Here is a 24428-nt window from a genome sequence, read left to right as displayed (position 1 = left end):
TGCGTAAGATTATTGACATGAGCAAACATTCTCCACTGCAGACACATGTGTGGCGGGAATGTTTACAAAATGTTAATTAAAGGGTTATTAAGAAAGCTTTTCCTTTATTTAGCTTCGTGAATTGTAAGATTGGTCGATGAATCGTATCTACAAACCAAAATCCACTCACAATTTCTCGAGGAACATGCATTACCAAAAAAAAAATTATGACGACGAATGACTTTTGACCTCGTCACGCTGTAGCGCACCTCTGAACTGTGGGTAATAAGTATGGCCGACAAGAAGTGCGATTCTGGTTTGTTTACAGTTGCTTAGAAGCAGTTTTAACCCATTCGAAACTTGATTAATGCTTATACTATATTTCAATGTTCAACTGAATAAAACGATAGTAAAATGTTTGCACATAACATTGCATAGTAACGTTTAATAAAACTTGCAGCTATAAGATAAACGCGTTAAAATGTTGAAAAGGGGGAGGGTTTAAAATTACCTGTACTAGTGTAGAGTGAAGTGTAGTGTGGGATTAACTTTGACTGAGTTTGAGAAATTAAATAACTATTTTTGCATAATTCTAAATGACTTTACAATGAAGAACATAGCACTGGTAGCAGTCAAAATTCCTTCTCACATTTTAATTTATACAAATATTTGATTTGGAAATCAGTATTTGGTTTGTAAAATTTAAATCTAGGGCAGTGAGGCCAAGTCAGTGGTCTGAACTGCTAAAGTACATTCTGCTACAGGCCAATAGAATCTATACACCATTTCCCCCCAAAATAGATGTCCAATCTTTTCACAAAATAATTAAATATCCTATGATAGATCATGAATTGTACTGAAAGTACTACACTAACACCAGTAGAGTAAGGTCTATGTTGATACCACTGTCCAAGATTAGGGGGAGGGTTGGGATCCCGTTTAAATATTTAATCTTGCCACATTCTGTATGTATGTGCCTGTCCCAAGTCAGGAGCCTGTAATTCAATGGTTGTCGTTTGTTTATGTTTTACATTCATGTATTTGTTTTCAATCATTTTTTGTACATAAAATTAGGCTGTTAGTTTTCTTGTTTGAATTGTTTTACATTGTCATTTCGTTGCCTTTTATAGCTGAGCCTGACTATGCGGTATGGGCTTTGCTCCTTGTTGAAGGCCGTACGGTAACCTATATTTGTTAATTTCTGTGTCATTTTGGTCTCTTGATGAGAGCTGTCTCTCTGGCAATCATACCACATCTTTTTTTTTTATATCCAATGGCCATGGCCAACAATTATTATGTCTTGCCAAGTTGTACACAGACTAAATGCATAACCCTTAGTTGGACTAATTTCAACAGACACTAAAACAAGGGTGACTTTGTCACTGAGTGGTACACAAAGTGGTATAAGTAGTCAAATTACTGTATCAGTAGCCTATCAACTCTGAGGTTGTGAGTTTGAATCCCATTCAGGGCAGGTGCACTTGACTCCAACCTTAATTGTTTAGAATTGTCAATTTTCCTACTAAAGGTTAGTGGTTCTCTCAAGGCACCAGAGGTGTGGAAATGCTATGCCCGTCTCGCCCGACTTTTACATTTGATCACCTGGACAAGTAACTTTTTACGTCTGGGTTGCCTGTGGACAAGTAAAAAATTATACTTGACAATGTTCAATTCATAAAATAAATATATATTTGTTTTCAAAACTTATAAAGAAGTTTAATTTTATGTAAAAGAAACAAATGATAGACAAGTAAACCATGTGTATTTTAGTCAAAACATTAATGATCTTGATGATAAATATTAAATAACACTGGAAATAGATCGATAACCTAATTGAAAAAAATAAGTATGCGAAACCCGGGTCTCGTAAACATTGAGATGTCTTTCTCCATTGACCCTGGAATGTCAATTAGGTTTTATCCATCATTTAACGGAAATGACATTAACCTTTTGTATCAAAATGGATAAATACTTAATAAAACTATTGGGCAATCAAGGGCTAGGCAAAAAGAATTGTGAATTGAAGTGATTGCCCTTAATGACATTTTTTTAACCTTTTTTTTTATCAAAAACTAAAGATAAAAAAAAAAAAATTGTAAACAGAAAAAAACAATATATTATTTAAAGTTAATACACAGATTTGAATTATTTTTAAGTAAAGGGGATGATTATTTTAACCAGAACTTTTTTGTTGCAGGAAGTGAATCTGACAGTACAGAAGAACCAGTTGTTGGAAATGTTAACAAATTTGCTGTTGTTCCACCTGGTTATAATGGTCGGCCAAAGAAAGGGCATATGATATTTGATGCCTGTTTTGAATGTGGTAAGATTACAGTTCAGATGTGAAGAGAGTGTTTTGTGATTTGCTGTCATGTTAGATAATGACTTGAATTTGGTTAAGTAGTGCATACATTTTACAATTTATATGTTCAAATCCCGTCTAGGGAAGAACAAAATTTGATATACAGATCTAACATTGTTTGGCTGTTATTTAGATGAAGTAAATACATGTATATACAGAATGTTTTTTCAGTCTTGTATCACCATCACTGTTGATCCGATGCATTGACTATATATTAGCTATAATGATATTAAGTGGCAATGACAATGTTAAAGAATAAATGGTGACCAATGTTCAACAGCTGTTCTTTTCAAGTTTAAATATGTTAATTTACTTGTGGCACGCATATTTGTTCAATCTTTAAAAATACTGGCACAATTTTCCATGGTGACATTTATTACCATTTCTGAATTTTGTTTTTCTATTTACGGTATACATTTTGCACCTTTGGGATATTTGGTATCAAGCTTTATGTGGGCATGCTATACTGAGTGTTGCATTTTCTCATCCATAGCTCATCAAATTTAAGTGTACCAAATTCTTGAAGCATCATTCATAAAATTTTTAAATTTCCAATAAGCTCATAGTTCAACTTGCTCATTTTCATACACAATTCATTCTTAAATTTGCAGGTAACTTAGGAAGAGTGGATTACATCACAGAGTATGAGTATGATTTGTTTATTAGACCAGATACTTGTAACCCAAGGTTTAGAGTCTGGTTTAATTTCACAGTTGAGAATGTCAAAGCAGATCAGGTAAATTTTGAACTGTTTACAATTTTTGTATATATTTATTTTGAATATGCTTTTTTCAGTTTGACAAACAGTTAAAAATGAGGAAGAAGATACAAAAGGGACATTCCAAACTCACAAGTCAAGAAGATACAAAATGGACATTCCAACCTCACAAGTCAAGAAGATACAAAAGGGACATTCCAAACTCACAAGTCAAGAAGATACAAAAGGGACATTCCAAACTCACAAGTCAAGAAGATACAAAAGGGACATTCCAAACTCACAAGTCAAGAAGATACAAAAGGGACATTCCAACCTCACAAGTCAAGAAGATACAAAAGGGACATTCCAACCTCACAAGTCAAGAAGATACAAAAGGGACATTCCAAACTCACAAGTCAAGAAGATACAAAAGGGACATTCCAAACACATTCCAAACTCACAAGTCAAGAAGATACAAAAGGGACATTCCAAACTCACAAGTCAAGAAGAATACAAAAGGGACATTCCAAACTCACAAGTCAAGAAGATACAAAAGGGACATTCCAAACTCACAAGTCAAGAAGATACAAAAGGGACATTCCAAACTCACAAGTCAAGAAGATACAAAAGGGACATTCCAAACTCACAAGTCAAGAAGATACAAAAGGGACATTCCAAACTCACAAGTCAAGAAGATACAAAAGGGACATTCCAAACTCACAAGTCAAGAAGATACAAAAGGGACATTCCAAACTCACAAGTCAAGAAGATACAAAAGGGACATTCCAAACTCACAAGTCAAGAAGATACAAAAGGGACATTCCAAACTCATAAGTCAAGAAGATACAAAAGGGACATTCCAAACTCACAAGTCAAGAAGAATACAAAAGGGACATTCCAAACTCACAAGTCAAGAAGATACAAAAGGGACATTCCAAACTCACAAGTCAAGAAGATACAAAAGGGACAATCCAAACTCACAAGTCAAGAAGATACAAAAGGGACATTCCAAACTCACAAGTCAAGAAGATACAAAAGGGACATTCCAAACTCTCAAGTCAAGAAGATACAAAAAGGACATTCCAAACTCACAAGTCAAGAAGATACAAAAGGGACATTCCAAACTCACAAGTCAAGAAAATGACAATGCCATGGCAAAAAAACACAAAAAGATAAAAACAAGTTTACATAACAATACTCAGAAAAATGAACCCAACCAAAAACTTGTGGTGATCTCATGTGTTCTGTAAGGGTAACCAGATCCTGCTCCACTAGTGGTCTGGTTATCAGATTTTATGTATATTTGATATATTCATTATACATGTATATGGATATATATTTTTTTTTTAATTATTTCCAGAGATTAAATGTTATGGATATAGGATATAGTCAGTTGTAATATTAACATGTTATCATTATCTCTAAAAGTGCTGATTTATGAATTTTAGCAGATATGCATATGTATTTTAGGGTTGATTCATGTTTCCCTTATTCCTTGTGCATTAAACTAGTTCTGTTCTAAATTGTTGTATTGGGTTTCCCCTTATCTTTGCAAAGGGTTACGATCGAAAGTGTTCAATTGGAAAAAGAATTTAAATAAAAGGACATTATGGAGTGATCTATTTGAATTGATACATCATCATTCTTTATTGATATAAAATTTGCATTTAGAGAGAAAGAGAAATCAGGCATCAAAGATTCAATTCAAGGGAAAATTTCATCACAAAAATGTGATACAAACTATTGTTTTGAACTTATTTATTATAAATTGTGGTAAGGGAGATAACCCAATTCCATAAAAAAAAAGTTTTCTATTTTCAGAGAGCAATATTTAATATTGTTAACTTCAGCAAAACAAAATCTTTATACAGAGAAGGTATGTCACCTCTAGTCAAGTCTACAAGTAGACCAAAATGGTGAGTTCATATAAATACATAGAAAAAGTAATGACTACCATGTAAATACAACACTAAAATTATCATAATTTAGAAGAACAGGCGAATCAACTGAGAATATTTATACACTATATTAACCACAAAGAGTTTGTAAAGGGATTTAAAAAATATGCATTTGTATTCAATTTGATGTATATTTAATCATTTTACAAAAAAGAACATAAATTAAAAGGAGTATATTGGGGAAAAGTGATAAAAAAGGGGAAGTAACTCAACTTTTTTGTCCAACATTTTATAGAATACACAAATTAATTATGACCTAAAGATAAGGTAACAGTGTGTTTGACACCAAAGCTGGCAAGTAAAGCCATGCATTTAATGGGTCACTTAATTTGACAATTTACACAGCTAGCTGAACTTCCTGTTCATGGATTAATGGAGAATTTGCCGTTATTTCAAAGGAAGAAAAATGCTGGGAAAAAGCAAATTTCGCAATAAAAATGATAGGGTGACCAAGAAACAGCTCAAAAATGGCACAGGCCTTACTTAAAAGGGCACTTGCCTCAATAAAAAAAGGCAGGGGCTGCTCCTTGTTCAAACTTTGTAGCTAGAACACTAATGTTTTAGTCAAAAATTAGCTTCTGCTTGGTCCATCAATCTGAAAAATTAATGAGAAAAGCCGCATCTCTATACAAAATACATGGACATTTTATCTGGATTTTTTTTTTAATTTGAAATGAGACATTTAATATAAAATGAAAAAATACATCATGTGTCACTTAAACTATATAAACAACCCTCCATATTGCAAACTTCAAAAGAGTTGATTCATCTTCAGCTGTTGAAACTTAAATTGAGAAGGAACCACTCTCAGTAGAGAACTGCCGAGAGAAATGTTAATAAACTTTTCTCTTTGATTTTTATACGACCTCAAAAATTGAAAATTTTTTGGTCGTATATTGGTATCACATTGGCGTCGTTGTCGTCGTTGTCTGAAAACATTTGGTTTTCGCACTCTTAACTTTATTAAAAGTAAATAGAAATCTATGAAATTTAAACACAAGGTTTATGACCATGAAAGGAAGGTTGGGATTGATTTTGGGTGTTTTGGTCCCAACAGTTTAGGAATTAGGGGCCAAAAAGGGTTCAGATAAGCATTTTTCTTGGTTTTCGCACAATAACTTTAGTATAAGAAAACAGAAATCTATGAAATTTTTACATAAGGTCTATGATCACAAAAGAAAGGTTGAGATTGATTTTGGGAATTTTAGTCCCAACAGTTTAGGAATTACGGGCCAAAAACAGGTCGCAAATAAGCATTTTTGTTGGTTTTTGCGCAATAACTTTAGTATAAATTAATAGAAATCTATGAAATTTTAACACAAGGTTTATGACCACAAAAGGAAGGTTTGGATTGACTTTAGGAGTACTGGTCCCAACAAATTAGGGGCCAAAAGGGTTGGTCCTGTTTTCAAATTAGTCTACATTAGGGTCCAAAGCCTTAAGGGTCAAAATTAAACTTAGTTTGATTTTAACAAAAATTGAATTCTTGGGGTTCTTTGATATGCTAAATCTAAACATGTACTCAGATTTTCGACTATGGGCCCAGTTTTCAAGTTGGTCCAAATCGGGGTCTAAAATTATTACATTAAGTATTGTTCAATAGCAAGAAATTTTCAATTGCACAGTATTCTGCAATAGCAAGAAATCTTCAGTTGCACAGTATTGTGCAATAGGAAGAAATTTTCAATTGCACAGTATTGCACAATAGCAAGAAATCTTCAATTTCACAGTATTGTGAAATAGCAAGAAATCTTCAAATGCACAGTATTGCGCAATAGCAAGAAATTTCAATTGCACAGTTTTGCACAATAGCAAGAAATATTCAATTGCACAATATTGTCCCGTTTTCAAATTGGTCTGCATTAAGGTCTTCAATATGCTGAATCTACCCCTGTATTTAGATTTTTTAATATTTGGGCCCGGTTATCAAATTGGTCCACATTGAGGTCTAAAGGGTCTAAAATTGAACATAATTTGATTTCATCAAAAATTGAATTCTTGGGGTTATATGCTGAATCTAACCATGTATTTAGATTTTGGATATTGGACCATAATAGGGAAATGTCCAATTTAAATTTTTTTAAGTTTAAGTTCTTAGACCACATTCATTCTGTGTCAGAAACTTATGTTGTGTCAACTATTTAATCACAATCCAAATTCAGAGCTGTATCAAGCTTAAATGTTGTGTCCATACTAGCCCCAACTGTTCAGGGTTCGACCTCTGCGGCCTTATAAAGCTGCGCCCTGCAGAGCATCTGGTTTTATGTGCATGGGTAGAAATTATATGAAAAAGAAAAAAATAAAGATTTCTTTCTGCACACAACAAATGATTTGCTGTACATGTATATGTCGTCTATTTTCAGGGTGAGGATACCTGCCAAGCATGTCTATTACTACAGATGTCCAGACCACAGAAAGAATTATGTCATGTCATTTTCATTTTGTTTTGACAAAGAAGATGATATTTACCAGTTTGCCTATTGCTATCCCTACTCTTATACTCGACTACAAAATTATCTGGACAATTTAGAAAAAAAGAATATGGATTTTTTCTCTAGAGAATTATTATGCCTAACAGTGGTTTGTATAATTTTCATTGTTTGTATGGATAAGGTTAAGAGTGCACACAAAATCAATTTTTTTAAGGGATTTCATTTTTTTCAAAATTTTTCAAATTTTGAATTTTGAAAAGTTTCAAGAAGAAATCTTCAATTGCACAGTATTGTGCAATAGATTTGTTAGATCTTTGACCACATTTATTTTGTTACAATAACCTTTATTTAATATTATGTCAAAAATTCGATCACAATCCAAATTCAGACAGTATCAAGCTTGAATAGTGTTTGACCATTGCGGTTGTATAAAGCTGCGCTCTTCTGAGCACCTGGTTATTCACATGAACAGATAGACATTGCTTATGCATGTAAAATGAATTCCTCAAGCAAAAAAATATCTTCTTTTCTGATGAAACAAATCGAAAGATTCACCACTTTTTCAAGTCCTCATAACACTAACATCAAGGAATAATTACATTAGATGTATGTTTCATTATAATATGCTATTTTGATTGACTAAAAGTAATGTTGCATCATTCTTCATTTCAAAATGAATTGTAACATACATGATGACACATTTCCAGAATAAAGTGCACAGGTAAATAAAAGAAAAACTTGATAGTAATTGTGTTTTCATGATCATAGAAAACAAATGTAATTATAAGTATTGAAAGCTTCTTTTAGTAATTTCATAGGGATGTGAAAGCTTGACATATGTACATTTTAAGAATGATGCGCAGAAACAAAATGTACTTTGGTCAACGCTTTTACACACCAATAAATTTACAAAAAGAATTATTCAATTCTTAAATAAAAGTTAAGTTAGAAAAGCATTCATGAAAGGGATATGTCAGTAAAAATTTGAAAAATATAGTATGATCATCCTTATGTAAAATACTTGACTATGGTTTCTCCTTTTTTCCTTGGTTTACACTTTGATAAATCATACTGCCAGAACTATTTCAAATTTGTAAATGTAAACAGGTGTCAATTACAGTATATTCATGAGAGTCGGATGCACATATATGAGATTTTGAGGTTTCACAAAGAGTCAAATTTATAGAAAAAAAGCACAAAGGTTTGGGATTTGAAATACAAGATGTTTAATCATTTTGTATTACAGCAACAGAGAAGATTAGATATGATAACAATCACAAATCCAGATAATTTAGATCCTGAAGAAACAAAGAGAGTTGTGTATTTAACGGCCAGGGTTCACCCTGGAGAAACGCCTGCATCTTATGTATGTCAGGGTATGTACATATAACAATTATAATCACTTCTATCCTATCATCTTATGTATGTCAGGGTACATATAACAATTATAACCACTTCTACACTATCATCTTATGTATGTCCGGGTATGTACCGGTACATATAACAATTATAACCACTCCTACACTATCATCTTATGTATGTCAGGGTATGTACATATAACAATTATAACCATTCCTACACTATCATCTTATGTATGTCAGGGTATGTACATATAACAATTATAACCACTCCTACACTATCATCTTATGTATGTCAGGGTATGTACATATAACAATTATAACTACTTCTACACTATCATCTTATGTATGTCAGGGTATGTACCGGTACATATAACAATTATAACCACTCCTACACTATCATCTTATGTATGTCAGGGTATGTACATATAACAATTATAACCACTCCTACACTATCATCTTATGTATGTCAGGGTATGTACATATAACAATTATAACCACTCCTACACTATCATCTTATGTATGTCAGGGTATGTACATATAACAATTATAACCACTCCTACACTATCATATTATGTATGTCAGGGTATGTACATATAACAATTCAGTGTTCTCCCCAGGCCGTTTTAGCGTCGCGGTACCGCGACGCTATAATTTTTCACCGTGATGCTATAATAGTTCCCGCGACGCTATAAGTATTTTGAAGATGCTATTTTACTTGTCCTGAATTTTGAACTTTCATCTATTATCGATTATGATTATAAAAATTATATCACCTTTAATTGTAATCCCTTTAAGTCGGACACTAAAGGCAATTAAGAGATTAAATAGCCAGGTGTTAATTGCCCTCAGGGTGATAACTGTTTGGATGCGAATATCCCAAGCCGACACTTGTGACATGACTAATACCACGTGTCTGCTATCACCAATTTCGACATAGAAAAATGCAATCACAAAACAATTCGAAATCTACGTTTTGTATTACGAAATTTCAAAGATTGAAACGATTTTTTTTTCAAAAAGGTCGTTTATTTGTGCAACTCTCCAAAAAATATTTTCTTTCTCTTCCGGTAAAACGAGAGGGAGAATTTTGGTTTTGAGCTAAAATAAGTTTTATACTTCTTTAAAAAGTAATCATAATTGGCTTAAGTTTATTTTTAATCCATTTAATGCATTAAAAGCGTCTTATTCATTCTCAATCTCTTGTCAAACAATGTTTATTCTCGGACTCATTTTCGTAATTTTTTCTACGGCCGCCATTGCACATTTTTGTGTTAACTACGGATCGGAACCGGACCAGATATGACAAAAATCCGCATTTTCACGATAATGACAACAGATGGACAGTAGACAGAAAAAATATATCAATAGAGAAAACTACGCATTAACAGACTATTTGTTAGATAACTTTGTTAAAAATACATATCATTTTGATGTAAAGATAAGAAACAACTGGGACTAATTCATTGAGTGCCATGAAACAATGAATTTCATAAACATGATTAAAAAAAAGTTTTTAAATTGATTTTTTTTTTGCTACTTTTGCTGCTTTATCTTTACTTAATATAATATAAAAATAGTTAATTTTGTGTACTAGATATTTAGTTTTGTATATATACAGGTTGCACTATAATGAACCATTCATTCATTTGACTTATTGTTGGGTAACTGAAACCACATATTTATTTTTATTTGGCACAAGAGGAAAACAATAATTCTGTAACTATAAATGAATAAAGAAAACATAAACTGAACACAACTGTTTTTGTGGTTATAATATAATTGTATTCTCAGTTATGAATTGAACAATATAAACTAAAACATAAAAAGGAAATAGAGCATAAACGCGACGCGACAAATGACATTAAAAAAAAATACAGTTAATTTTTTTTACGCAAAATGTGATGCTATCCAAAATTTCTGGGGAGAACACTGACAATTATAACCACTTCTACACTGTCATCTTATGTAAGTCAGGGTATGTACATATAACAATTATAACCACTTTTACACTATCATATTCTGTATTGTTGGTTCAGTTAAAACAAAAGCAAGGATAAACATTACTATTTTATATGTTTTTAAAATATAGTTTTTATGGATGAGACTCAAGAGAGATAATTCATTGAACATAAAATCTTCTTATTACTTAACACAAGATGATAGCTTATGGTATAATAAAGTTTATGTGATATGTTAAGTTTTTTTTTGCAATAGAAATACTGCAGAATCAAGGATTTCTCTGTCCTGCATTTTATATGTTGTCAAAGAAGGTTTTGTTTTAACCTATGCTTTTATATAGTTGTGTTTATGTACATGTATACATATTTGTAAACTAATTTTAGCTGTATATCAATAATATTAAGGAAGATGTTCATTTATTTTTTCAGGAGTGATAGACTTTTTAATCAGCAATCATCCTATAGCAAAAGTGCTCAGGGAACACATAGTATTTAAAATAGTCCCAATGTTAAATCCAGATGGTGTTTACTTAGGAAATTATAGGTAAGAGACATTATCTTCTCTAAACCATTGTAATGTATTTACAAATTGAATAATTGTTCCATATAGAATCTATTGGTTCAATTAATTATAATTGAATTTTCTAATACTTTATATTGTAAATATCAATATCTAAGTTCAACTCAGTATTGCATATGATAACTTACTTTATCATATACTTAGACTAAATAACATGAGTTTTACTGTATGATAATAGCATTAGTAAACGTAAATTCCACATATTTTTTAAATTGTTGCTTAGCGGGCTGATATGAAAAGTTTATCACATGCTTCGAGTGTTATCAAATGGCATTCTGGTGATATTCAGCAAATTCCGAAAAATACACCTCAATGCTACGTTTTTAGTGAAGAACATTACAAAACAGTGTACAAAACAATTATTTGGATACTGGGAAGTATGTTGTATAAAATGATAATAAAAACAAACAAAAAAACAAAAAAAAACAAACAAATAAATTGTTAAATAAAAGCATGTTTTTTAACAGTTTCATACATAATTTAGAAAATTACTTTTAACATGTTTAAAAAAGTTAACTTTTCCAAACAGTGATCATTATGTATTTTGTTGAATTAATTTTTTGTCGATTTGTCCATATTAAAATGTTTTCTTCTCTGTTGAGGCATATGATAGAAAGATTTCATATCAAATGTACTAAATTTGGGATCCAACGTCCCTGAACTTTCACTCTTTGAAAATCTATTTTGTAACCACGTAAAAGGATCAATATATGCATCTATTATTATTCTCCATTGTTGAAGCATATGAGAAAAAGATCATAACATGTCATTTTCATATCGCATGTATTATCAGCCCTCGGTCAATATCAGCCCTTGAGCCATGCGGCTCTTGGGCTGATAATACATGCGATATGAAAAATGCCATGTAATAATCTGATATTATTGCATAGCAATATAATATTTCCCACAGAAAGAAACCAAAAGTTAGCGTGCAGTAAATTCTAATATTGCACTAGTGAAATAAATCTTCAAAATTCATGACGTCATCAACGACAAAATGTTAGTTTAAACCAATTTTTACTATCAAACAGTGTTCTCCCCAGGCCGATATGATGCTGCGGTGCATCAGCGCCTTCATAATATTTTCGTTAATCCCGCAGCGTCTTAATTGGCCGCTGTCCCTTACTACTTGATCCCGCAGCGTGTTAATTTTCACATTTTCATTACAAATTTGGTTAAAATTGTCAAGTTGCTGACATGCTGATCACCGCTGAGAGGTCGGTCAGTGTTACGCAATATCTGATAATATAGTTTTACCTGAGCCACGCTTATCTCAGCCTTATCGGACTATGTTATCATGTAATAGCGTAAATGATCATCAAGAAGATAGATATTTTTAGAAGAAAATTAAAAAAATTAAAAACTTCAGTGCAGAAATTGAAGAAATAGATCGCAAATACATTGTATTTAAGTTAGGCATCGTGTGTGTGATTACTTGAACATTTATATAACGAATTTTTTCATTGGTCGAGAAGAAGAATCTATTTAAACACGACCAATGAACCTGTTCAATGCACGAGATAGATTTGAATACACATTGCTAAAGATATTTACGATGAAAATTATGAATGAGAGTATTTGTAGTTGAAAAAATTAAAATAAACTTTGATTAAAGATAACGAGAAGTGATTTATTTTAATTGAAAGTGAAAAATGTTGCTTGCAAGGTAAATTCGTTTCAAACTGTCATATTTTTAGAAATAAAATGATCATTGAACATCGATCGTGAGTCCGTGCGTCGGGAACATTTTATGTGACAATCAACACGGGTACGGAATCGCCGCGGCTTCTGTATAATGTCACTAGTAAATAATTCCAATGGTCTTAACTTTAACGAAGTTTGGTTTATATCTACCTGCCAAAGATAGGTTTTAACAATAATGCACACGGAAGCGTAAATAAATGTCAAACTACGGAAACTTGTCAGCTGTTCATTAAAATATTTTTGTTTTAAAAAGTTGTATACCAACTATCTTAACCATATTCGATTTTATTAATTCTGAATGAACATGTTCTCTGCAAATAACAAAGGGTGAATTCTAAGCAAAAGACAGGTGATGGAAGTAGAAGGTTTTTTTCCAGATCAATGACTTCTAATGAAAAGGGGAATTAATACACCTCCCTCTACACTCAGCTGTCAGTATAAGCAGATGTTATAATTGCTTCTCCTAATCCCAACTGAGCTAAAGTTTTAGCAAGTGATAACAGCAATCACCATGTTTCTGGTTTCAGTGACAAGTGGCTGACTGAGTTTTCATGGCTTAGAAATGTAACTTTTGTTAAGGGGGGTATAAGCAAAAGTTATTATGAGAGGGGGTTTTCAACCCTGAAGAGGATTAAGACAACGTTGAGGAACAGACTGTCCAACAAAATAACACTATCTTGAAACAATATCCCTAGAAGCAGCAGAGAGTACAGAGATGGATATTTATATTTTGACTTCTTTAATTGACTGAATATAAATAGTTTTTGTGTTTAAAATCAATTTATTTTATATATATATATATTTTCTTGTATAAATTCATTAATACTCTGCATTATTAAACACATAACACAAAGCAATATTGCATGTTATGATTTATGACTGATTGATTCAGATCACAAAAGTTCACTATAAAAAAGGAGTTACGCGCCCTTGAATTTTGCGCCTTAAAAAATTCCTGGGGAGAACACTGTCAAATATTATACTGCTTTACAATAAAAGGGTTATTGCATGAGTATTGGGGAATATTCATGCAATAACCCTATAATATTGGTACATAGGAAATAAAGAGGCATTTTAACTTTTATTTCCCCTCAAAAGAAGTTTGTTTATATATTTAAAGGTGATTCCTATGATCAATCTGTCTGATAGTAAACGACACTCCCCATTACTGGGTGGATGGACATACATTAAACTTAACAGACTTGTAAAACACCCCCTAAGGATGTGTATAACGCAAGATTTTTCTACATCTGATGTTCAATTAGGGCTGTTCCAGAAAAAAATGTATGGGGGGGGGGGGGGGGGTTGGAAGGCAGTTTTTGTCAGCACCCGCTACCCAGACAATTGTAATTGAGAATTATAGTGAGAAAAGATGCTCTGATACCAATCACCCATATATTATTAATATACTGTGCCGTCCAACCCGCCCCATACATTTTTTTCTGGAATAGCCCATAGATATAATCAAATTTGCTAACTTTAATAGTATACAATGTACTAAAAGTACTACTGGCCTGGGTATCCTTTGTTCTAGTTGGACTTGGGAAGTAGATCAAGTACTGTTTTTTTTTTATCATATACGAATGTATCATTGACATGGTTTTACAGTTTACAAGTAAAATATGCCAACATTTGTAAAAAAAAAGAAAAAAACTAACCTAGATATGGTGTGTTTAGAATTATATATTTTATTCAAATGCCTTGTGTTTCACAAAAATGTGAAGACACATTTTATTTGACTGACTCTAATTTCTATGATTGCAGATGTTCTTTGATGGGTTTTGATCTGAACAGACATTGGTTAGAACCATCACCATGGGCACATCCTACTTTGTATGCTACAAAAAATAATCTGATGGAATTAGATCGAAGTGATGTAATTATATACTAAATATTTAGTTTTCTATTTAAAGATAGTCACATTGAAATAATTTCCTGCATTTGAATGAATTATAAAAATTATAAAATAAATTATGACGTCTTGCCATCTACATATGTTTGATATTTTTGAAGCTTTGTCATTCTTTCCTGTTTCCTTTCCTGAAGAAACTTGATATTTAGATATTCTTTAGTAGTCTTGTTCTATTACTGCCTTTTCTATATCAGAAAAAGCATTTTGATAAGTTATCTCCATCTTTTTCTTTTTTTTAAAAGGATGAACATCAACTCAATTTGATAAGCATGAACTTTTTTTTAGAATTTTCTTGTATGTCATATTTGATGAATTGACCTGAATATGCATAATTAAATGGTTCAAATATTTTCAGAAATGTGTCCTTGACTTTTACATTGATCTTCATGCACATTCTACGCTGATGAACGGGTTTATGTATGGTAACACGTATGAAGATATGGAACGGTATGAGAGACAATCAGTCTTCCCCAAGTTATTGTGTGCTAATGCTGAGGATTTCTCACTTAACAATACAAACTTTAATAGGGATGCTGTAAAGGCTGGTACTGGTAGAAGGTTTGTATCATTCCTCATCTACTTTTGGATTTTATATTCCTACCTGTTTTTGTCTTTTCATCATTTCTAGGGTGCTTAATTTGGTGAATTCATCATTTACTTCTCTCAAAGTAACTAATAATTTGTATTTCATACTGTATTTAAATTTGCTTTCTCCCAAACAAATAAATGAATGAAGATTGGTATCCCACAATTGCATCCAAAGTAAAAAACATTTTCAAAGATATGCTTATCAATTGACAATCATTTGTTTGGTAGTTTTCAGATTATTAAAAAACTTTTATCTAATGTAAACAAAAATATTTCTATCCAATTAATATATTTGTTATGTTGTGATGTTGATGTTTTTTTCTTCAGAACTTTAGGAGGCTGTCTAGATGACAATTCCCATTGTTACACATTAGAAGTATCATTCTTTAGTTACCAGACTAGTTCATCAAGTACTGCAATGCCATATACAGAAGAAGGGTGTATCCTTTTATTATAACATTATATCTATATTGTTAAAACAATTATTAAACCTTTCAAGATACAGTAAACTTGACAGTTACATACTAATAACAACAAGTGAAAGATCATTATAATGTTTAACACATAACAAATCCTCATGATAGTTAATTCCCCTTAATTAGTCTTCTCAGCAAATGTAAAACAATCTACTACTAACTTTAATACTGGATTTAGATATTTCAAACGACTTTTACCAATTAATAAAAAACGTATATGATATACATCATCAAACAACCACAGAATTACAGGCCCTTGAATTTCGCAGTTAGAAATTGAAGAAAGATATTTCATTTTCAGATTTTTTTCATTAAAAAAAAACAATAAAAACTTCAACTGATGTTTACAGATACAAAAATGTTTTAGGAAGAAGTAGTAAGAGTGCCAATGAGACAACTCTCTATCCAAGTCACAACTTGTAAAAGTAAACCATAGAGGTCAAAGTACATCTTAAACACGGAGCCTTGGTTCACACCAACAGCAAGCTATAAAGAGCCCCAAAAATACTATTGTAAAACCAACAGTCTAATCTATATTAAAAACTGACTTAAGACAAGTGCAAAAAAATGCAACAGGTTTAAACGTTTAATAGGTACCAACTTTAAAACTCACATGAAACAATAGTGTAACATCATAATGTAGAAAGACACACTATAAAATATCAATTGAAATGGCTTAACTCATTCAAAAGACGTTTATTAGTTTTGGTCATATTTTCTTTAACTTTTTCTCTTAGATATGAAATTAGGTAGAAATTTAGCAAGGACATTTTTAGATTATTACAAAATGACAGGACTGATAAGTGCTAAACCTAGTAGTAGTATAGTACCCAAACCAGGAAGATATAACATCAGAGACCGAGAACGAGCTAACACAGATCCACCATCAGAGTATGTACAAATACATATTATAAACTTTCAAACAAAGTTGTTTGTTCTGATAATGTTAAGGGGCTGATATTTAAAATGCAAGACATTTACAATTTTATCTAAATGAAGATGTTGTCAAAGCAGTAAAAAAAAGAATAAAAGTAATTAACAACTTGAGCACTTAATTTGATGATTGACAATATTTGCTTATACTTGTAGCAAAGCTTGATTTACTAGTTTTTGAAAAGCCAAAGAAGTATTTGATTTTCTAACTCTACCTAAAAGGCATGGCTTTTTCTAATATAAAAATGTAATGAATAAGGATAGACAAAAATATTCTTTTCCTCCCTATTGACAGGACAGATGATGTGAGTCAGCTGTTTTTATATACGTTGTCATAAAAGAACATATATATATATATATATCATCTATACATGTTAATTATTTAATGTACCAATTTCTTAGCTGGGAAAAAAGCTGACCAAACAAATATTCAATATTAATTACATTTATTTCAATTAACTTATCTAAATTAAAAGTATAAGCGAATGGTGTGTAGTGTTTAACATAACTGTTTGTCAACAATTTGGGTTCAACATTATAGATATATTATATTTTCTATAGTAAACATTATGTGAACAGTCACAGGTCTTCATCATTAAGATATAGCTATCAAGAGGTAAATACAGGGTGAAGGTTGTCATCTACATATCTACTTGCTTGTCTTTGGCATTGGTAGCCATATGACTTATTCTATCTTTCATAATGGGAATTTTTCTCATCTCCAAGAAAAACCACATCCTCCTATGGTGTATGTTTTGGTAATGGTGACATCAAACAGTGAGGTTTTTTACCTTTCTTATTTCTCTATTTTCCATGAGATATAAAAGCTTGCATGTTTCAATAGTCCTTGCTATGGTGCACCTTTCAGGAATGTTGTTGCCATTGAAAAGTATAGTGACTTTTCTGGTATATATTTCAAGCAAAGTTCAGTTAAACATTTAACAACCTTCTTACGTCCCACTTATGGGCATTATGTTTATCGGTCTGATCGTTTGTAAGTCATTACATCTGTCTGTTTTTATGCCCCACCTACGATAGTAGAGGGGCATTATGTTTTCTGGTCTATGGCTCCGTTCGTTCGTTCGTCCGTCCGTTCGTTCGTTCGTCCCACTTCAGGTTAAAGTTTTTGGTGGAGGTAGTTTTTGATGAAGTTGAAGTCCAATCAACTTGACACTTAGTATATATGTTCCTTATTATATGATCTTTCTAATTTTAATGTCAAATTAGAGTTCTGACCCCAATTTCACGGTCCACTGAACATAGAAAATGATAGTGCGAGTGGGGCATCCGTGTACTGGGGACACATTCTTGTTTATGTCTTTTTTCTTTTGGCAATATTGTTTTATGTTTTTTTTTTTACTTACACTTTTGGTATCTCCTTTATCTGAAATTGAAAAATCTTTGAAAAATTTCACTTTAAACATTTTCTATGTTATTTTCTGTGATTTTCTTCACACAGTTTTGTATGAGCTTGCTGCGCTTACTGTTATTCAGATCTAAGCATTTTGGTTTTTCTTCCTTGAATACTTTCTCTCACCATTTAACAAATTAATACTTTTGAATAAAGAAATAACTGCTTTAAAAGGCAATTATGTCTCTTTCAAGAATGAAATACTGTCCAAGTTCTAGTCAAGTCAAGTTACCCTTTAGTTGTGTTTTTGGTTATTTTTGTCATGTTTTATGTTGAATAAATATCATAGCATGTGTAATCCATACAAAACAAGACATGATACATATATTAAAGGAAATGATTGTCACATTTATTTGATATTTGCTCTCACAATAGGAACACAACACATTTTGCTATTTTTTGGTGTAAGTGGCAAAGTCCTGAGTTTGTATCAAGATAAAACTGTAGACTCTAAATATATATAGTCTACATAATTCCTTTTTTCTGTTTTCCTCATTTTAATTATATTTACTTCAGGTACAGGTGATGAAATAAGAATTGGTAAGACTGTCACTCAAAGCACTTCTCCCTCCCTCTGTAGAACTATAAATGGAATCGACCAATCAATGCCTTAGTTTTAAATTTAGGGGAAAAAATAAAAGAATTAAAAAAAAAATTGTTTGCAGTTTGGTAAAAAAAAAAACTAACTATTTTATAATTTTAAAATTAGAATTTTATATTTGCTATTCATCTGGATTAATCTAAGTTTGATTTTTAAATATATTTTTTTACATAATTTTAGAAAAATTTTCCTGGCTTCATCATTCAATCAATCTTTGGATAATTCAGTTTTAAAAAGGTTAAAAACCAAAACTTTGAATATTTTTGCTCTGTAAAGAAATGATTATAAAACTAAGGCAGATTGAATAGAACTCTTCATGCTTAATTTTTTTTTATATAAAAATAGTTATCTCCCTTTAATAATTTAATTTATAACTATTGTATACTTACCATATTGGTCTTTTAAGGTCTACAGAAAACTGTAGAGATTGCATGAGAGCACTTCTCAATGTTTTGTGGTTAAATTTGTTCACTGCATGTTTCAAATCTGTCTTCATCGTGTTTTCAGAAATCTGACTTGCACAGAAAGTCACATAGATATCCCGGATCCTTATTGCAAATAATTGTCTTTATTATTTATTTTATATTTTTCAGATAATTTAAATGTTGTAAATGTGTATAGATCAATTGATGCTTTCAATTTTTTAGTTGCTTTATTTAAGTTAAAAAAAAGAGAGATATTACTATTTCAAAACTGAAAATTATATCAAAGGGAAATAACTGAATCTTCTTTGAATTATCACAATAAATAAAGTATAAATCATAGAAAATTTTAGATTCTAATGAAATAAAAAAACAACAACATCACCTTGGCTTTGTGATCACCTCTGATTAAAAAAGGAAATTATTCAGAATGTACAAATGTATTTAAAAAAAAAAAGATTTAACAATATATAGTTTGTTAGCTGTTCATTTTCTGAAGTTTGCATTGTATTTTTTCAGTTTTGATGAAAGACCTAGAAACAACAGACTAGATTACCATATCAACAATACAAGTTCTTATGGTGATACATCAATACGTTTACAGTTCAGAGACCGGGAAAGAAGATACTGATTTAATTAGATATTTTAGATGATAATGAAATTCCATAGAAATAATAATTAATGGTATTTTTAAGAAATCAGTCTGTTCTTTAATTAAAATTTAGAAATTCAGCATTTCCTTCATAAAAAATGGAAAATAATTTTAAAGTTTTTCCAATTTATGTTCTTTAAAAGATATGAGATGTGTTAGATAGAAATCAACCTTATGCAAATGAATATCTAAAAAAATCAATCAAAAGTCTGTACCTGTATACCTACACTTGCATAATGTCAAATTATATCTGACAGTACATATGTAAATTTAAATTTCAATTGCATAATTTTCTGTATGTGTATGATTTCCCTTTTTTTCAAATTTAAAAAGAAAATGTTTTTACAACTATTCCTTCTTACATATTGTAAGATATTTTATAAAATGTACTGTACTTTCCAATGATACTGATATTAGTGTTGAACACTGATCATTTGTACAGTGCTCTCTTCTCTTTCACCAGTTTGCCAAATTACTTAAAATATCTATGTTCATATTGTCATGATTTTTTAAATTTTACAGTAGGTAGAAAGTTGTAATGTTTAGAGGAAATTATGCATGCAGGTAACTGAGGTTACATGCTTTGTCTGGTTTCCTTCTTCAATTTTCAAACTAAGTTTTTTTTACTATGCAGCAGCTCTTTTCACCAAAAAGTTAAAGTAAAAGAGTAAAAATACATGTAAGTCATACATATTTCAGATAACTTACAATCAATTTTAATCGTAAGTTTTTTTTTGTGAAAAGAGTCACAGGGTCTTAATTACAAAAGGATGTGTGCAGTCTGTCAAGATTTTGTATTTCTTTAAATTTTTCATAAAAGACAGGATGTTGAACCTATGCTAGTTGTTTACTTTTTTGTCATTACTCAGTTGGTATAAAAATGCATTTGATGAATTTTTCAGTCCCACATTAACCAATGGGTATGGCAGTTACCATGTACATTTTTGTTTTTATTAACATTTACATTTTTTACTTCCTGTTAAATTTCCAAACTTGTTATGAAGTTAAAATGAACAACAACTACAACAATTGATTGTGTTACATTACAGAATAATTTAATTTTGGATGTAACGCGTCTTCTGATTGGCTGACGTTATTTTGTTATGAGCCCATAGACATAATTTAGTCATGTGACCGTGACGTCATCAACGTTTTTTCATGGTTTTCTTCGGTTTAAAATGGAATTTAGAATTAAATTATAAGAAATGACTAATATTTTTTCTGTCTATTCGAAATAACATAAAAAATGTGGTGCACACTGTTAAATAACCCGCTACGCGCGTTATTCAGTGTGCACCAAATTTTTTATGTTATTTCTTCATAGACAGAAAAAATATTACAGTCATTCCTTAAATAAATCATAACTTTATCCCCAATATACAGAAACAACCATTTCAAGTTGTACTTCAACATCACTGGTTTCTTAAACTATGTTTGTTGGACTGTTTTCATGCATACTTGAGGGCATTATCTTTGTCTAGCTGAGATTCTTTTTTAAGTATTTTGTACAAGTTATCTTCTCATTGTTATTAACTGATAATACAGAAATTGATCATGGACCTTATTTTCTATATTTGAGTAAACATGAGTTTCACAGATTTCTTTGAATGCTAAATGGAACATCATTTTAAGAAATGAGAGTACCTTTTTATTATTATGTTCATTATAGTGTGTTTCTTTAACAAATATGTGATCTGATTATTGTATATTATTGTTGAATAACAAAGAAAATACAATATTTTATTTATAATTTTTGTTAAACAATTGCTTGCTTATGGTCTATATCATTGGCCATTATTTCTACTTTCCAAGACTCATGTCAACCATATAAAATTTCATCTTTAAAAAAAATATATATTTAAATGAGATACAATCTTTTCAGTGGGAATATGTTAGGTTCAAGTTGTCACCTACTGATTGTTCAGAAGTTTACAATATGTCTGATTATTATTCATATTTGCCATTCCAAAGGAACATTGTTACTACCAGTTTCTTCTAATTTCATTTTTTGAACTAACAAAGGAATTTTCCTTAATGTATGAAGGATGGTTGTATGTTTACAGGACATTTCCTGGAATTTCGATTATTTATATGTGATGAGATTTTTTCTTATGCAAAATTTGCACTTGGAATTTAAACCTGATTTAAGGGAGACAATAATGATATAAGGGAAGGGTAGATAATCCTAATTTAAGCAGATAGAAAATGGAAGATTATGTTTCAATCATAAGATAGGTATGGTAAGTTAATTAGAAAATGTTAGTCATGCATATATTGGGGAAATTATAGAAGGATGAATCAATTTATTGGCTTTTAGATGTATCTCTGGGAAGAAGAAAACTTCCGATACAAAACAATGTTAGATATTTAAACTGATTTTCAATTGATTATTTGCTCTCCAGTTTATTCACTTTAAAAATGTAAGGAAAAAATCTCATTAAGATTGTGACAAAATTACTAGAACTATTCTCTTATTTGACAATTTTATATAACTTTTTATCAGTAGTAATGTGAAGCATTTTAAACAAAAACATGTGAAGCAAATGGGAATGATTATTCTGTACATATATGCTCTTTGAGTCAAATTATTATTTGTTACTAGTGTGGGAGCTTCAGATAATATCCATATCCACTAACCCAAACAAGCAAGGCGATCCAAATATATTCATTAAATTAACAAAATAACAATTAGGTCACTTTTTGACCTAAATTTTTAGTACAATGTACGAGTTAGCTTTAAGTGTGTTTTTTTTTTCATCTCTGAGAGGTACACATGAAAATATTTGCCATCTTTCTGGTGTGTGAAACATTCCTTGTTGTTAAGTTATACAAATTTCTATTGTGATATTGTTGTATATATTATACAGATATTTGATTTATTTTTAATGATCTGTGATTTTTTAATTCTTAAACCGGCCACAAATAAATTTTAGTTACTGATAGTTGTTTTATTTCCATGATCTTCAGTCAATGCCATTTAAATCAATTTGATCTATTGTACCAATTCTTTCCTAAAGTAATGGCCAACCAAACAGGAAGTCACCAGAATAGCTGTTTGATCAACAATATGGTTTCCAATCATTCTCATTAATGTCTTCTGTATATATCTTCATGGTTCCTTAGATAATGTTAAGTTTTTGGAGTTTCCAAGTGCTGTACCAACATAAACTTCTAAAGAACCAATGAATCAATAAACAACTTTCGAGTTCGATGCATTTTCGTCAAAAACTCTGGTTTTAGTGAACATCATTTGTGCGCTTAGGGGCATCGTCACTTCCGTTCCAATGTTGAGGGAGTTGATTGAGAAACTATAATGCTATATTGCACGAAGTATACGGCAAATTAAATTCTCATAATTGACAATGAGCACTGTTGTCATTTGGGAATTGTAATTAAATACTTACAAAACAAATATTATTTCTAGTTTATCCTGCACAAGGACGATCACTAAGCACTTGATGAACATTGATAGTGCAGGGATACAGGCGATCCCCTCTATCTGGTAAATGACGTCACAAAGGCGCGCATAATTGACGATTTTTTTCCATTGACGGCGTAACTCGAAAGTGGTCTATTGGAACAATTCTTGACATGATTTTCTTTTGGGATTCAGATTTGTAGTTTGTTTAAAAAGAAGCTGAAGGGAATCGAATTTAATCCATGCAGAAATGTTTTAGATTTTATAAAATATGTTTAAACCAGCTGCGTTTGTTTGCACCTGTCTTAAATCAGTAACCTGTTGTTCAGTGGTTCTGATTTGTTGATGTGGGAACTAATTTTTTCTTGTTTTTTATACAGATTAGATTGTTGGTTTTCCTGTTTGAATGGCTTTGCACTAGTCATTTGTTGGGCCATTTATAGCTTACTGTTTGGTGTTGAAGGTTGTACTTTGACCTATAATGGTTTACTTTTCCAAATTGTGACTTGGTTGGAGAGTTGTCTCATTAGCACTCAGATCACATCTTCCTATATCTGTTTGTAACTGTTTAATGGAACAATGAAAATCTGAAAAATATGTTCCACCGGAATTTATATCACAGAAAATATTTGTTCCGGAACTAATTTTATGACAAAATGTGAAATAAGTTCCAGAACTAAATTCATAGCTCTATGAATTTTGTTCCAATTAATATTAAGAGTTTTAAAAAAGTGAAATAAATTCCTGTGAAATTTTTTAAAACGAACCTGTACATTTTCATAGAAATTGATGAATTTCAGTACCTTTGTAACATATTGCCCTGTGAAACATCTTGTTACACTTAAATTATAATGCAAGCTAAACACTGTATACTGAGTGTGCTTGCATAGGATACATTTGCAATTGAAGGCATTTTTTAACTAAAAGGATGAAGATAAGAAATGAAAGAGATGGTAAGGTCATAATTTGTATTCAGGTTTTATG

At 31.0% G+C, this 24428-nt stretch overlaps 1 protein-coding gene across 5 annotated transcripts; it reads left to right on the top strand.

The window, feature by feature from the left end:
* The first annotated feature begins 83 nt into the window (after positions 1-83).
* LOC143053608 (cytosolic carboxypeptidase 6-like) lies at positions 84-22968 on the top strand. Of its 5 annotated transcripts, XM_076226410.1 has the most exons (14): positions 331-416; positions 2177-2302; positions 2953-3077; positions 4860-4954; positions 7360-7576; positions 8675-8804; positions 11177-11291; positions 14796-14907; positions 15299-15501; positions 15859-15971; positions 16745-16898; positions 17502-17556; positions 18868-18891; positions 19894-22968. In XM_076226410.1, exons 1-13 carry the CDS (start codon positions 347-349, stop codon positions 18883-18885), a joined length of 1533 nt encoding a protein of 510 aa, XP_076082525.1. In that variant the 5' UTR covers positions 331-346; the 3' UTR covers positions 18886-18891; positions 19894-22968. The 5 variants fall into 5 exon arrangements, with proteins under 5 accessions (XP_076082530.1, XP_076082525.1, XP_076082538.1 ...); XM_076226423.1 differs by lacking the exon at positions 18868-18891; XM_076226429.1 differs by lacking the exon at positions 17502-17556 and having other exon boundaries at positions 19894-20010.
* The last annotated feature ends 1460 nt before the right edge of the window (positions 22969-24428 follow it).

The sequence above is a fragment of the Mytilus galloprovincialis genome, chromosome 1, assembly GCF_965363235.1.
Source record: "Mytilus galloprovincialis chromosome 1, xbMytGall1.hap1.1, whole genome shotgun sequence".
In the NCBI taxonomy this organism is placed as follows: Eukaryota; Metazoa; Mollusca; class Bivalvia; order Mytilida; family Mytilidae; genus Mytilus; species Mytilus galloprovincialis.
This window is presented reverse-complemented; position numbering and strand designations above follow the sequence as displayed.

Excerpts from the sequence above, each read along its gene's own strand:
- LOC143053608 (XM_076226406.1), top strand. The coding sequence starts at position 347 with ATGCTTATACTATATTTCAATGTTCAACTGAATAAAACGATAGTAAAA. Across the intron at positions 417-2,176 it reads TTTGCACATAACATTGCATA|GAAGTGAATCTGACAGTACA; the intron begins GTAACGTTTAAT and ends TTTTTGTTGCAG. Across the intron at positions 11,292-14,795 it reads GTTTACTTAGGAAATTATAG|ATGTTCTTTGATGGGTTTTG; the intron begins GTAAGAGACATT and ends CTATGATTGCAG.